General features: G+C 38.3%; 1 protein-coding gene across 1 annotated transcript; it reads right to left on the bottom strand.

Annotated features, from left to right (window-relative positions):
- Positions 1–5,044: 5,044 nt before the first annotated feature.
- Positions 5,045–15,429, bottom strand: FNDC7 (fibronectin type III domain containing 7). The gene is made up of 14 exons (XM_059477697.1): positions 15,367–15,429; positions 14,916–14,934; positions 14,205–14,289; positions 13,909–14,009; positions 12,937–13,191; positions 12,030–12,290; positions 11,256–11,513; positions 9,731–9,985; positions 8,766–9,023; positions 8,060–8,314; positions 6,928–7,182; positions 6,188–6,448; positions 5,598–5,627; positions 5,045–5,082 (listed from the first exon to the last, which is right to left on the bottom strand). Exons 1-14 carry the CDS (start codon positions 15,427–15,429, stop codon positions 5,045–5,047), a joined length of 2,394 nt encoding a protein of 797 aa, XP_059333680.1.
- Positions 15,430–16,400: the final 971 nt, after the last annotated feature.

Below are 16,400 nucleotides of genomic sequence, written 5' to 3'. Positions count from 1 at the left end.
CTTTCCTTTTGTAGACGTGGAATTATGGTTTGTATCCTGAAGTTAGCATGGCTGTGCTTTCCATAATAGTATGGCTTTTAGGGATGGATCTGGTATGTGTATTATAGCTGAGATATTTATGTGCGTACAATGTACAGTGAGGGCTGCAGATTTAGAACTAACATTTATGCCCACTGTATCTGCTGTTTTGTCCAAAGCTTTTAAAATGTATTATGTTGATCACCAGTGGTGTTAAATTGAGTGGACTTTCAGAGATAGTGGTTTTGATGCAAGGATGTAGATTACGTTGGGGCTTGTTTAGTTGTTCTGTAGAAAGGCTACCTCAAGCGGACACTGTAAAGGTTGACAGATGAGTACCGTAGCCATCTATGCATTTTGTTTGAAGAAAATCCATGTAAGCTTCCTTTTTTTTTTTAAAAACACAGTTTATCCATTTGTGGTCCTTTAATGTTTTTAAGCAGCTGCACTCTGTCATTTATGATAATCCTGGGCTAATAAAGGCATTTAAGATGGGAAGAGGGAGGTAGGAAGAAGAAAAATATCACAAAGGATTTCAGTTTCAAGCTTCCAAAGCATTTTATAAGTGTAAACATTTAAAGTAAGAATTAACTGATAGTGTCCTTTTTTAATTCATATTTTCTACAAATAGTAAAGATCACAGGTTGTGCTGAACATTTCATCTGGCAGATTTTTTTTTTAAACAGGTTGTTAGATGGAAAAACCAAAATGCATTATAGAAGAAGATCATATCATTAAAGTCCAAGTCTATTTCATAGATTATTCTGATGACTTGTGTACTCAGTGAGGAGAACCACCTGGAATAAACTCTCAATTAATTCCTTTGTATTGAGTGTCAGCTTTTCCCTGCACGTTCATGGCCAGTTAAAGAGTGCTTCAGTTCCTCCACGTTTTATTTTCAGATCAAGTGACACTTTGTATGAATAAGAGATTTTATATAATAAGTGACTTACAACAAAGATGTAGCAGACAAAAGAAATGCTGCAGCCCCAAGAGAGGAAGAATATGAAGTGGGAATCAATCATGAAGTAACCTGAGGGTAGAAATACAATATTTGCGCCTTTTTTGCTTCTGTGTGGTGCAGGTCATCAAGGCATATTTTGTTTTAAACATCCAGGGAAAACAGTGTTTTGACTTCCAACAGTATACTTTATTCCATAGTATTCCAAGAAGTAAACTTTTGTCTCTTCCTGTTTTCTGAACTGTAATGGTCTTTATCACCATGATCCTTAGTAATCAACATTTTTTAGGACTGGTGTTGTTAAGGTTGTCTGCTTATATTTGTGTTACCTGATTTTAAGTCTGAACTTGAAACAAAACTTAAGCTTCAAATTCATTCCTTTGCAGTGTAAAACTAAAATACTGAGCTTTCATTTAAGATTGGAGAAGAAAAAAAATACCCTGTCTAGTAGATAACTAGAACTGTTTCTGCAGTCTGCCAAGAGATTGCATGGATTCTGTCCAGTGATGGCAACTTTAATTTATCTTGTTTGTGTCTAGAGGGCTTCTTTTGGCCTTGTTTTTAACCTTCAGTTTCTGAAACAATTATGTTCTTGGGCAGAGAGGCTGCAGAACCAGTGTTTTGTCAGGGAAAATGGATTACTGATTTCCAGTTGTTCCTTCAGGGCTCTTCCTCTTCCAAGACTGTTGGGCAGTACAGTGGAAAAAATGGTTTATTTGCAGGAAAAAATGCAGGTGTTTGAGAGACAATCTTTGACCTGAACATGGACAAGTACTGTCTCACTAAAACAAAGATTTTGAATATTTTGCTACAGCGTGTGCAAAGACTGGCTCATCCCAGAATCTCTTTACAAGTGCAGTAATTTCAGGACTGTGCTTTTATTTTCCTATTTTATAAGTAGTCCTTTCTAACCTCTGAATTTAATACAATTGATAGAGTTAGCAGTGTAATGCACAGCGCAATATTCGCTGCCAACCAAGACCTGTGACAATTACTTGAATCAAGACACCTGTCTAAAGTTATCCTTAGGATTTACTGTCATACAGCTCTTCAGTTTGTATCCAGGGTTTCTTAATTCCTTTTTGTCTTTCTTTGATGCCATTGTTATTATTTCATGTTCCTTAAAAAGGAAAGCAGAAGGAGCTGTGAAAGCAGCACTGATGAGCAGGGGTGAGCTAGTGGAGGCACCAGTGCTGCCCACTCTGTGCAGTTGTTGCAGTGCAGTACAGGTGCACTGGACATTCATCTCAGGGGCATTAGAAGAAAATTTCTGCCAGTTTTAGCTGGAGGAGCTGTGGTTGCAGAGCTGTTGTCTATCAGTCTGTGCACTCTTCAGTTCTCAGGGTAAATGACCATGACCGAAGCACTATGAACCCCAAGTTTCCATAGTATGCCACGTGTCCATAATAGCCTAGGATAGTTATCCTTGTGAAGCCTCATCTGGCTTGGGAATTTCCTGTGGCTCCAATGTTGAGTACTGGAATACAATATTAGTAGTCTCATACAGCATACAAGTTCCCCTCTTTAGGGGAACCTGAAGGAATTTGATGAATTCTGCTGGCTTTAGATGCTTGAACCCTTTGCCCCATTGTGCAGCGCATGTAGCTTTAAGTATGGATGACCACCAGCTATTAAGCAGGGTAAAGCAGCATTTAAGTGCCACTTTTGATGTTTTGCAATGAGGTTGTCATTGTATCTCTTTTACTCTTCACCAGCAGTAGTTAGATGTGGTAGAACACTAAATCTCAGTAAATCTGGATGGAGTCTGAAATCAGCTGAAGGGTAGATTTTTGCGACTTCTTTCAGTGGATTGAAATCTAAGTTTGGAGCTATTATTCTGTGTCATATGAAACTTAAAACAGTGTATATTTTAAATAATATATACAAATTTTTTTGCAAGTGTTCATATTTGTGTAATTCCAACTAAATACATATTTACTATTATGCATTGAATTTAAATTTTTTATTAAGTAAGCAATAATGAAGTCATCTACTATGAACCTAGGTAGTTTTAATCACCTCATTTGTTAGTGCACGTGATTTCACAGATACTGCTCTCAAAGCATCCATTTTAGCATATCCATATGCTGCCTACCTCCAAGCCTTCAACAGGAATTTTCTTGTTCTCTAGTCTTCTTTCAAGAGACAGTGGGGTTGGGTTGTTTGGGGTTTTTTGGTAAGATTTTTGTTGTTTGTTCAATTGAGAATTTTATTGCTTGGGATTTTTTTGCTTCATGAAGTCCAGAGCTTCATGTGAGTACAGAAACAGTGTCTACAAAAATATGACATTTAGTTGTCCTTTCCTGTGATCTGAAGCCAGCATGACCCATAAAAGTGTGTTTACCTCAGTCTGGAGAGAACCTGCAACCAATCCTGACCAAATCAAATTTTTTAATCAGCTCAGTGAATTCCAAGTGCTGTTTCACATATCAGCAATGTTAACTATTAGACAATTGTTACTAGGCAATGTCTAATGCCTGAAAAACACCTTGAGGTTACACACTGCCATAGTAGGAGGTGTATATGTGGCTCAGTTTCATTGTGTTGCTTTTCCTCCCTGTTTTGCTAAATATGTATCTCCTACACATTTTAGAGCTGAATCAATGTTTTTTCTTGAAATCATGACTCCAGCTTTTTGCTTTTTTTTCCCCAACAGACATACAAATAATACATTCTGATACAATTACACTTCAGTGACAAAAGAGAGAGGAGCTGATGAAAATAGCACTACAACGTTGTTTGTAGTAATTGTAGTAGTGTGTAATTGAGGTGTTAATTAATTCTCAGGGAAAATAAGAAAACATACCCCAACAGTTTAGAATGGCTTTAAGTACATTAGAGTTAGTATTAGAGCATGGAATTATCCGAATTGCTCAGGTGAAAAGAAGTAGCTCAGGGCTTGAATTTGGTTCCAAAAGAAACCAATTGCTTTAGATCTTTAAAAACCCAGTTAAACACTTAACACTGTGGTGACAGTGTTTGGCAATGATGTCTGTAAAGAACAAATACTGACATAGAACCCTCAAGAAAGAAGGCTTTTTATTTTTTTTTTTTAATTAAGTGAGAAAACCAACTTTCTATTAACTAATGCAGAGCAGTTTTAAATGTTTGATCGTGACTAAATGCAGATCATGTTTTAAGAAGCAGCATGCAATTCTTGGGCCATCTACAAGCAACTTACTGAAGCTGAGATTCCCTTGAGATTTTGCACAAGTGATCAGAAGCATTGGCTGAGATACTTAACATGTGTTCCCTGAAGAAAGAAAATTTCCAGAATGGATAGTGTCTGTTTTTATAAGCTGAAAATAGTGCTAGAAACCCTGTTGTCTTTGGATACCTTTGTACACATGAGCTTCCAAAAACTCTGTTAAATGACACGTGTTTGTAGAACCATTGACTTTAAACTTTGCTTTCAAAGTTGGCTGAAAAAGTAACCACTGTGGAGTATGATTATGGATTAGGTCTCAGATATGGCTGGGTGTTCAGCTTTCCTACTCCCAGTCCTCAAGCAGCTGTGAACGTTGCACTTAAGCACAGATGTGTCTTTCCAGCTTCAGGGGAAAAAGACTGAAAATAACATTTAGGGAGAATGGTGTTATGAACAATCTTAACATCCAGGATAGCAGTAGGTGAACAGCAGCAAAAAGGAGATCAGCCTTAGGGGAGAAAGTCAGCAGTCATTTCTTGTCATTCCTCTGAGACAGGAGCAGAAAGTAGTCCAGAACAGCAGGAGAAAGTAAATGAGTGCTGAAGAATATTTTTATCTGTTTGGATTTAAGGGCTTTTCTGGGAAATTACAGCATAGTGAAGTGAAGGCTTAATGAAGTAAAAGAAGGTTGTTACAAATGGAGGAGAGGACAAATCAGTAGTTTTAGTATAAATAAATGACAAGAGATTTCAGAGGTAAATATGATGGATTTTAACAAACCACTTGCGATATACGGGGCTGGTGACACATTTCCCTCCAATCCCAAAGATTTAATCAGCAGGAAAAGTTGGATTCATACATTCTAATATGAATTGTGATTCTTATAACTTACCTCCTTATCTGAACCAGAATTTCATCTAGATGTGTTTTGCATTGCTCTTTCCTCTATAAATAACTATAAAAGAATTTGGAAATTAAGACAATTCCAGTTAGGGAAAAGCAACTGTCTTGAGAAATTTTTATTTCAGTGGCTGCTTTTGAAGTTGTTTCTAGCAGTTTACAGAGGCAAATAAAACATTATCTTGTAGAAACCCAGAAGAAATAAGGTAGAATAGATTGAGGTAAGCCACACTTTTTTTTTGTTTACCTTTTTGAAAACAGAAAGCAGAAGTGCCACCTAGTTTCATTTGTAATGGAATATGGGAAGGCTATAAAAGAGAATCCTGCCTTTTATTGTGTGCAATCAAATTAGCAGTAAGTGTTGTGACCATGCTTGATTATATACAGGCCACAATATAGGTAAAGTTTTGGGGTTTTTTTTTAAATTATACATTATGAAATGAGATAAACCTGTGTAACACTACCAGAAACCTTGACTATCAAGTCTATATGTTATATACATCTTATATGAAGATGATGCAAAAATATTCTATAAACTTTATGAATTTTTAATGAATGTATTGCTCTTACCCATTCCAACAGAGCTTCCAGAACAGGTGACTGAAATGACATGAAACAGGGAAAGTGTTAGATGTCAGGTTGTAAGCTGCAAAATATTATTAGTCTACAGTATGTAGTCCATCTGTACTACTAGGCAACCCCATCAGATAGCAGTAGTTTTATAATGGATTAAATCCATGCCTTGGGAATAGCAAAGTAATTTCTTCCCCTTTAAAAAAATTTTTACTTTAAAAAATGTGATTAGGAGTGATTCATTGCAGTTATTGATTTGTTTCTTTATTTTAAAAAATACATGAAACAAAATGCTCATTTATTTGCTTGTATATTCTAACCATTCCTAACCTCCCAACTGAACATTAAGTTTTCTATATTCACCAGGATATGGGTGATCTAGTTGGAGGCACCTGTGCAGATAGGTGTGCCCAGACCTAAATGCTGCTGTGAAATTCCCATTGCAGATATTGCAAGACTGCACTCATGAAGTTTACTCTGCAGTCAACACTAGAGCAGAAAGGTTTATTCCATGCCACCTTTACCTGCATAACTTTGGATTACATTGTAGCCATCTAGCATTTAAAAAAAAAAAAATTAAATTCTACCTGAATATATTTTCTTAGGACAGAATGTGAGCTTTGGCCCCTTGTTGGTCACTGGAGCTACCAGCACAGTGTAGACATCCCCACAGGGTATCCTGGTGATATCACAGTGACTCAGACCCGAGCTGGGGGTACAGCTGAAGTTGCCCTTTGAGCCATGTAAATCAGCATTGTAGTTTATTGTTTCATCAGAAGCTTGCCAGAACACCCTGATGCCGTTGTTGCTGAGTCTATAGAGCTTCACCCCAGAAGGGCAGCAAGCACCTAAGAAAGTAAAAAACATTAATGAGCAAATTTTGTGAACTCACAATGTATTATAAATTTCTAGACTGCAGTTTAAATCAGATTACTATGATTACCAGCATTTCAAAGAGAAATTTATTCTCTCACAAAGCCAAAATAATTCTTAAACTGAACTAGGAGAGAAAAGTTTTATTTAGTGTCATTTTATGGAGCAGGAATTCTGTCATTTTTTTACATGTTGGAATGTTGTTGCTCTCACCTGGCATAAGACCTACTTTGGAATGCCCAGAATCCTTTTGAGTTCTCTAAAATTTAATTATGCCACAGCTGATGGCTGTTGAAAGAACAAGTCTTGATTATAGGAAAATAATCTGAAATGCATTCATTTAAAGAGGGAACTGCAGGTGTATTAGCTGTGTGTTGAATTTCAGCTTTGCTATTCTTATGAGAGGAACACCACACAAAGTTTTTCTTCCCAATTGCATTTACACTTGACGTACTGGAAGAATATCCCTGATAGGTGCAGCTGGATGTCAAACCCGTCTCACTGATGGCTTTCAGGGACACTGTATAGTTGGTGCCACATGTGATACATCCCAGGAGACAGTAGGTCTGAAGTGTGTGACACTTTGCCTGTCCTTTTGGAGACTCCAGTGTTGTTACATATGTCTGTGCACCCCTCCCAATAGACCAGCTGATGTTGGTTACTGACTGTGTCACTTGAGTTAGTATCAGGTCACTAGGGCAACAAGGAGCTGAAAGAGAACAAAAACAGAGAAGTTAATTCTGTTTTGTACCTGGAAAATGGAAGTTGTTTGGAGGGTTGCAGGTAGAATAGTACATGTTTAAGATTAAAGGAATTAAGAAGTGCATATTTTTCAGGCATGCTTAAAAATAGTTGACTCTGCTGGCAAGCCTCTAATACATAGAATGTTAATGTAAGATCAATTTGTCTCTAACTATGGGTTAGAACCCTGGAATTATTATAAAATGATTGTTCACCAAGATTCTAAAAGTTATTAAGATTTTTCATCAGAATATCAGAGTACATCTGTAGTTTAATTAAGCAGGGTCTGTCTCTACCCCTCAAGTCATATATCTCATTCCAGCTCTGTCTCTGTTTAAAGTCTCTTTCTCTACAATGTAAAATGACTGCAGCCAAACTGCATGTTAAAACTAGATCCTGGTGTATATTAATCTCTGCCTGGAGAGGTGGTAGAAAACAAAACCTGTTAAATTAATGGCAGGAATAGTGGGTAGGATGTTCTTTAATTTGTTCTTTACAACTGTTTATTTGTTGACATGGACATGACCTCATTGCCTCTCCTGGTAGTACTAAATATCAAAATGCTGACAAGAATTATGCATTACATTAGTGGCATATGTTATTGCATTTTAGTTAGCTGTGCCAGAAGATAATTGGTTGCACTAAGGCCTCTCAGTCTGAGGCAACTGCCAAATGACCCTTCCTTGTCACACACAAAGATACAGACAGGTTTACAAAAACAGCATCCAGCAATACATAGTACAATGTGCATATATTGTAAATTAAAAATAGCCAAAACCATAGAGTCATAGAACTATTTAATATTATGCTGCTAAGTATGTTGAACTATATACAATTCCTCATACCTGTCTCTAAAGGGATACTGTAGCTTGGTAAGCTCTGTCCTGCTGCTGATCTTGCTATAGCACTTACAGAGAAAGCAGATCCACAGGGAAGATCCATTAGGGAACAGGAATTCCTGGTGCTTGTGCAATGCCAAAGTCCAGCCTCTCCTCTGGCAGTGACAACATACATAGCTTCTTCATTGTTAGCTTGCCACTGCACACTGATTACAGATGGACCCTCCTTTGAGATATTTTTAATTTCAGGACTGCAGGGAGCTGAAATATTTAATATTAGTACTATTTAAACAGATTATTTATGCATACTACATAAGTTACATGTGAAAATTAAGTTACTTCAGAAAAGTATATGATCTTTATATGCTTTACTCCTGGTGAGAATTTAGAAATTGTAACAGAACAGACAATGTAAGGATTTTGTGTATAAATTGTAATTCTGATTTTCAAAATACTGAAGCTATCAGAAGCTTTCAATACAAATTTGACATAAGTTCCCCCTCTTATAGTGTATTCTTACGGACTTTCAGTTTTGGAGTTGCTGTTTTTTAAAAAAATTTTATAAATTTTTTAAAATTTATAAATTTTTTAAAATTTAAAAAATTTTATTTAGTTAAACAGCAACTTAGCTCTCCAGTAACGTTTTTATGCACGAATCACTGAGCTGTATAATAATGATTTGCTCAGCTAGGGCAGCATGAGCGATCAGTACCTGTTGGCACGCAGTGAGGCGCACACGAGGCGCTGCCGCCGCGGGCCTCGCTGAAGGAGCGCACGGTGATGTTGTAGGGGGTGCTGCACTGCAGGGCCGACAGCGTGCAGGCCGTGGCCGTGTCCCTGCACAGCAGCACGCCGCTGCCGCCGGCCGCCCGCGTCTCGTACAGGTCCGCGCCTCGCACGGGAGCCCAGGCCACCCGCACCGTGTCGCTTGATACGAACACGGCCCTGAAGTCACCTGGGCAACAAGGAGCTGCGGACAGAAAGGCAGACAGGGAAACCCGAACGGGAGTGGAAAACTGGTGCTAATAAAAACCTTGTTTCATTTATCTATGTGCTTCATGCCTTCTCCAAAGTTGACCAGTACTGTGCAAACAGCCCAATGAATCCCAGATTTACTTCTTAAATTAATTCAGTGCCGCTCCTTCCAAATCGACAGAGGACATACTAGTGTTTAGGTCAGACACAGGAATTATACATATCTTTGGTTTAAAATTTTAAAGGTCTAGAGATTAAATAACAATGTTCTTTTCAATGTTGAACTTACTATTTTTTTCATTTTCCAAGTATGAAAACTCCCTCCAAGTATGAGGAAGTTGAAGACTTTGGTACACCCTTCCTGAGGTAAAACCAAAAAGAACCAAAAACCCAGACAGGACTAGAATTCAAATGTTATGCCAGGTCTGTGTGTTATTCATATGTCCTTGCCTGATGATTGTGAATTGTTAAACTGTTTTCAAATTTGTATGCATGTTATGTTGTTGCACTTGACTATGCAAGTTAAGTTTAATTGCAATGTGAACTGTTTCTTTTTCTCTGCCAACCTTTGTGTGTTATGCCCAAAACCTGAATAAAAATAGAACTTTAAGTCATTATCTTCCCATAAAAATGTCCAAACAGCTCAACCATAAATACAGTTAAAGGATCCAAATGAATTTGCAGGAATACATGGCTACTTACCAGTAGTGTAATTGAGTACATCACCTAAAGGACTCTGTCCTGCCTTGTTATATGCAAAGACACTGATGAAATAAGTGAAACCACAGTCTGACTGGAAATGGCACTGAGTGTGTGATGTGTTGCAGTGCACTTCCAAGCCATCATCACTCTTCACAAAAACCACGTAATAATGACCCAAACTGACACTAGACCATGATACCAGCAAGTGCCCAGGTTCATCCTCCTCAATTGATATGTGTACTGGTGCACAAGGAACTGAAAAAAAATGAAAAAAAATTCTCAATACAATTATTTTTTTCTTTCTTGAAGTTATACTCTTGGGGAATAAAGGAAAATCAGTGATATATTGAATCATACAGAATATAGAATTATTCTACTCAGCTTGAACAGTTGCTCTGTCTTGATCAAGAAAGCAGCAATTTAGCTGCCTTTACAGAGGTTGGTGCTTATATTTAGATGACAAGTGGATATGATTTTTACACAACAAAATAGATACTACCATCATGTTTTACAGAGACATTTGTTTAAGGAGCCCTCTGAACAAAAAGTGACGCCAGGCAATATTTCAAAAGAAACTGGCACAGTGTGTGCTCACAAATAGTAGGTTTGGATGATAATTGGAATACTAGCATGAATAGCAGTTGGCATCCAAAAGCCTCTCTGTGTGGAAACCCTTTATACTTTTTATAAAATTTACTGGCTGTGGCTGAGTAGAACTGTCCTTTGCTTAGGTTTCCTTTCTGTTGGCATTCCAAAATGCCACATTGAATTGCAAACTCCATGGCTTTTGTTTAAATAATATTTACTTTCTTTCTAGTTCAGTAAAGTGCAGCTTGCTGCTATTAGAATGAATATATGTGATCTAGCTGCAGCAGTGTTGGCTGAGATTACAGCCCACAGCTTCATAGCTATCTGGCATAAGGCTCTCTCATCCTGTTAGATGCACCACAGAGTTGCTCCCATGATTGATCTCCTATCAAAAGTCAAAATGAGGCAGATTATATCAAATAACTAAGTACATAATGTTGTGCATTTCAAGTAGCATATAATATGAAGAAATTGTTTAGATTTTGATTACATGGGCAGTTCATCTAACAGGTCAGGAAACAACAATCTCTGACATGGCAGTCGTGCTGTAGCTGCACTGAGCAAGCTATTGTCCTGAATATGGTTGATGGTTTCTTAATTTAGTCTAGTGGTGTTACTTTGGCTAAAGGTGCTTTTGTTGATCCCTTTCTAACTAACAACTTGATGTGACCCAGAACAGTTCTATGCTCAGAGGCAGTTCTTTATGTCATTTCCTCACAAAGTGGTTCCACCACTGCAAGTTTTTGTCATAGAAATATGAAAAATGCTTAGGCTCTTACCCCTGCAAGAGAAAAGTATATGACATAATTCATGAACAAAGGTCAGAAGCAGAACTATTTGAGAATCACCTGTGAATTGCAGTGGACTCGTTTACATTTGAAATTAAAGAAATAGATGTTAAAATGCCATAAGCTACATAATAATCAGTGACACATACTCGTTTTTAAGCTCACTGCATCAGTAGGTTCACTGGATCCAGCCTCATTGTGTGCTGTGACAGACACATCATATTCAGAGCTGCACTGCAGGGATGGCACCATGCAGGAGGCAGAAGATGTGTTACACCTCAGTTTCAGGAGTCCACTGGAGACTGTGACACTGTAAGTTAGAGCTCCTTCTGCTGGCATCCAGGAGACAACAGCTCTTAAAGCACCACTATTGAAAGCTACTTTAACATCCACTGGTGCATTAGGACCTATGGTATATCAATTTGGAACACATAAATATAACTTAGATTATAGCCTACAGACATGATCTCTTTCTCAACTTGTGAACTAAATGCATTTTTTTGAGTGCAAACTTTACCCTCATTTATGTTAAAATTAGATTTTAAAAAAGAAGTAGTTCTAGTTGACCATGGCTGAAACTCCCTGCTTATTTGAATATTTGCTTCTCTCAATTAGAAAAATCCTCAAAATCAGTCTGAGCTTGTGTAACCCTTACCCAGACCTGTCCTAAGTACAACTTTAGTTGTACTTTAGTGTACTTTAGTGACAGTAATTGCTATCTTTGCCTCTGTTCACTAAACATAGCCATGTCACCTGAGCTTTCATAAACTTTGAGATGGGGCAAAAATATAATCTGAAAAATCTACTCAATGTATCTTTGAAAAACATAGTACAATCACAAATACACACAAATACTTTCTGGTATATTGTTGCTGTGTTGTTCTTCAAATGCTGACTTGGTTTCAGAAAAGAAAATTTCTTACTTGTTCTTTGGTTATATGTGAAATCATCTCCAGGCATCCCATTGGCATTCCAGGCATAAGCCTTGATAGTATACAGAGTTCCTGGATGTAGATTTGTAAATATCAGGGAGGTGTTGGTGGTGTTCTGCTTCAGCACTCTGCCCAAGCCATCTGATCTCATGAGTGACACAGAGAAGCCAGCTGCCATAGGCACAGCTTTCCAGCTCACTGCAATGGAGTCACAGCTCGGAGAACGAACAGACAGGACCGGAGCAGCCAGGACTGTTAAGAAAAAACAAAATTATGCTTTTGGTTTTTCAGTAGGACAGCTTGAAAAGGCCAAATTTAAAATGAATGTACAGAAAAAAACAACCACTAACCCTGAGAGACAAATTCAGTGACAACAAAACCAGAAAAAATAAATTAATGCAAGATCAACAGAACAAATTTGGAAAGTGATTTGGTGCATCAATTATTGTATTGCATGTTTTGTGAAATGAACAAAAGTTATACAGAAAGTGGGAAGGGCTGCATGTGTTGAAGAATGAAGATCACCAAGAAGATACTGCATTTCCTCTCCTCTAAGTTTCACATTGTCTTCCTATCTTATACTTTTGGTTGTTTCTTTATTTCTTCTCTTCCTTCAAGTTATGCCTTTTGTTAAAGTAAAATACATATATTCATACAAATTCTAGTGAAACTCCCAGCTGAACTTTTAACTTACTGTACCATCATAAAGTAAACCATTAATTCAGACTTTTGTCCTGGTCATTAAATCAGATGGCTGAATTCTAGTCTTCAAAAACTGAAAGAAGAATGTGATCAGTACAATTTTAAAAAAGATTATAATAATTCAGGACTGGTACATGCATAAATGCTTTATGTTATAATAACAGACAGAATTTGACATAAGATTTTGAAAGCTGACCTGTTTTTACTTTTCTGAAAGGTGAAGGCAGGCTTTTTCCTCCAGCACTGATAGATCTGACAGTGATTCGGTACAAGGTGGCAGGCTTCAGTCCCGTCACTGTGCCTGGAGAATTTTTCACTATAGCTTCAACAAAGGAATCTCCATCGTGTGCAGTCAGCATGTAACTAGTAGCCCCAGGTACTGCTCTCCATTCCACTGTGATACTGTTGCTAAGTTTTGAATAGGCTTGGTCAATAACAGGTATATCTGGAGCTAAAATGGAAATAATGAGAGACATACTGAAGTGGGAAAACACAGTCCTGTGGAATGTTTCACAAAGACAAAAATGTAGGAAAAATAGTCTACACTTTCTATGAATGATTAAAATTTGAGTTAAATGGACTTTCAGTGAACATTAACAAAATACAGAGTCTTGTGATATTCTAGATCAAATTTCATCTTTCCATAAAAATACTCCAATACTCTGAAATCACTATTGCAAAACCATTATTTAACCTAGGTTTCACTGAGAGGGTCTCCTTTAGAGCAAATTAACTATATTACTAACTAAAGTGATATACAAAGCAATATATAAAAAGATGTATATATTTATACAAAGCAGTCTGAAATAGGACACTGAACCATAGGCATTTCCATATTAAAGCAACATACAATAATCTAGTCTGGAAGGGATCACAGGAACTCACCTAACCCCCTGCTCAGAGGGCAATATCTGATTTTGAAAATATTTGATTTTGGCAAATCAAATATTGTAACAATGCTTTGGTGTTATGCTCTACCATTCAAAAAGACCTCGTGTGTACTGCAGACACAAAACTAACTACACCAGCGTATTTCTTAACCACAAGTAATTTAAGTTCAGAAATCAGGATTTTCACACTAAAACAAGCATTTACAAAGCAATTACACATGTTGCAAGGCTGCAAAACACTCACTAGAAGAGAAAAAAGATAAAATGAAGGTACATACCAGATAAAATTAAGAAAAGAAATGTAGAGGTATTTGGGGTGAAGTAGGTATTTGTGGCAAACTTGTTCATAGGAAGGCAGCTCATGGGGGATTTGGGAGACCTGAGCAAGTTTTATACACAGCTGCTCAGCTAAGTGCTAACATCTATATGCTGTTATATATATATTTTTTTTTTTTTTTTTTTTTTTCTGTCCTGGACTGTGAGCAAGACTTAGACCTGGGTGAGGATTTCCTGCACAGAAATTTTTATGAATTGTTACGAAAGACAATATTATAAAACAAACTAAAAAAATTACAGTGCAGTATTTTGCTCCACACTTGTGAAAGACCCATCTGCAAATGCTCCATAGGCATGGTCAGACAGAACATCTGGGACCATTTCTACAAATGGGGCAAAAGAGGGTGTCTGACTGTAACTGATAAGAACGTGCTTGAGACTAAGAGCAGATGTTAATTGTTAGCTGAGTAGCTGTGTATTAAATTCCAAAACCTTGGAAATATTTGTCCATAGGAGATTGTGTTTCTTCTGGTGTGGTTTTTATTTTGTTTTTTTGTTTGTTTGTTTGTTTGGTTGGTTGGTTGGTTTTTTTGAGGGAGTGTGATGGAGTTTTCATATTTCTTTTGGTTTTTTTTGTTTTTTTAATTATCAAAATATACAACAATTGGTTGTAAATATGGGACAGTGTGAATTCCATTTGTACCACAGCTATATAATGAACAGCAGAATTTGTTCATCAGAGTGTTCTCCCTGGTTTAAACTAGTATTAAGGCACAAGTCTGAATATTTGCATGAGTGTCCAACAGAATTGTGACTCTTAAAAATGAGATTTAAAATTTATAAAGACATCAATGAAATTTTATAAGCCTAAATCAAACATGAAAACATTTTTTGTTTGCAAAGCTGCTAGAACTTACAGAATATTTTGTTAAAAAGCACAAATGGGTATTCTCTTCAGACCCATTCAAAAATAGGCAGGAAAAAACAAATAACCATTTTGAGTATTTACCTGTGTTTGCTGAAAATACCTGGAAACGAAGATATAACAAAATTAGAAATACAGTGTGACATACTTTATTTGGAAAATTAAAAATCTAAGAATGTTAGTAACAATAACCCAAAATATTTTGTTTATTAACACATTTTACTGATATTATGTATTTGCTCAGATTCTTTAAGCATGGAAAGAGTACACAACCAATGAGATTTGGTACAGGTATGCAGATTGTACTGCTTCTGCATTTCCCCCTCTGAACCTGCCTATTAATCCTGTTTGCAGTTGTTGACACACTTTTAAAGTATTTTTCAATTGTATGTAAACAGTGCAACACTGTGATAGTATCGGAATACCAATGTGGAAGCGGATGTCTGATAGGGCTCCACCCTAACTTTTAGTTTACTTTCCCGAAGAATATAGCATCATCGCTCAAATGGCTTTACAGGAGGTAAGTCGCACTCACCATTTCCAGGCAGCCGAGAAGCACTCCAGTAAAGGCTAACGATTTACTTTCCGCACCGCGCATCTTGTCAGAGCTTGGTTCCAGCTTCACACGGGGCGAGCGGAGGCCGATGCCAGCGCTGTTCCCCCGCGGCGCTGTCACTGCAGGCTGGCACTGCCCGGGGCAGAGGAGGTGGCGTTGGGCCGGCCGCTCCTCCCTGCGGGATCACAGCTGGACAGCGGCCACCAAGCCCAGTGACACCACCAAGCCCAGTGACACCACCAAGCCCGGTGACACCACCAAGCCCGGTGACACCACCAAACACGGTGACACCACCAAACACGGTGACACCACCAAGCCCGGTGACACGGGGCCACCACAGCATCGGCTTGTGGCCGCATGGCTGGTGGGGGTCTTTTCCGTCCTGTTATAGGGAGGAGTCTGTATGGTTTATACAAGACTCACAAAATAATTAAACTAAAGGTCTTCGGTTTATTGTCTATTGCATTTTTGCCGGCTCACAAGGATCTTATTTTCTGTCGGGAATGATGCCCTCATTGTACTCCCCTTTGAGTGGCACACCGCCATAGAGACTGGGAACTAACTATTCTTCTTCATACCTGGCGCTGTGGAAAGAATTTTTCCTCGCATTCCTTCGTATTAGTGGCCGGTGTTGGTTCCCCTTTGAGAACACAACTTTATATGTTCAAACTATAACTTCTGAGAGACGATTATAGGGGTCAACAGCCGCTTTCGTTCTATGATCCGACAGTGTTTTCCTTGGTGGTTTACACGCACGTCAGCGGGAACCTGGGGGCCGTTTCCGTAAGGGAGCCCCGGTTTGCCCCCGAGAGGACCCGGGACCAGGGCAGGTTTCGGGAGCCGCCCCGGCCAGGCGGTCTCCAGCTCCCTCTGCTCCCCGCAGCTCGCCAGGGCCGCCTCGGCGGTGGGAGCGGCTCCCGCCGTCCCGGGCTCACCTGAGCAGGAAGCTCCTTCCTCAGGGGCGAGCCCTCGTCACCGGGCACTTCCCCAGTGGGAATTTCTGACCCTATGGT

This window comes from Ammospiza nelsoni, chromosome 9, assembly GCF_027579445.1.
Source record: "Ammospiza nelsoni isolate bAmmNel1 chromosome 9, bAmmNel1.pri, whole genome shotgun sequence".
Classification (NCBI taxonomy): domain Eukaryota; kingdom Metazoa; phylum Chordata; class Aves; order Passeriformes; family Passerellidae; genus Ammospiza; species Ammospiza nelsoni.
This window is presented reverse-complemented; position numbering and strand designations above follow the sequence as displayed.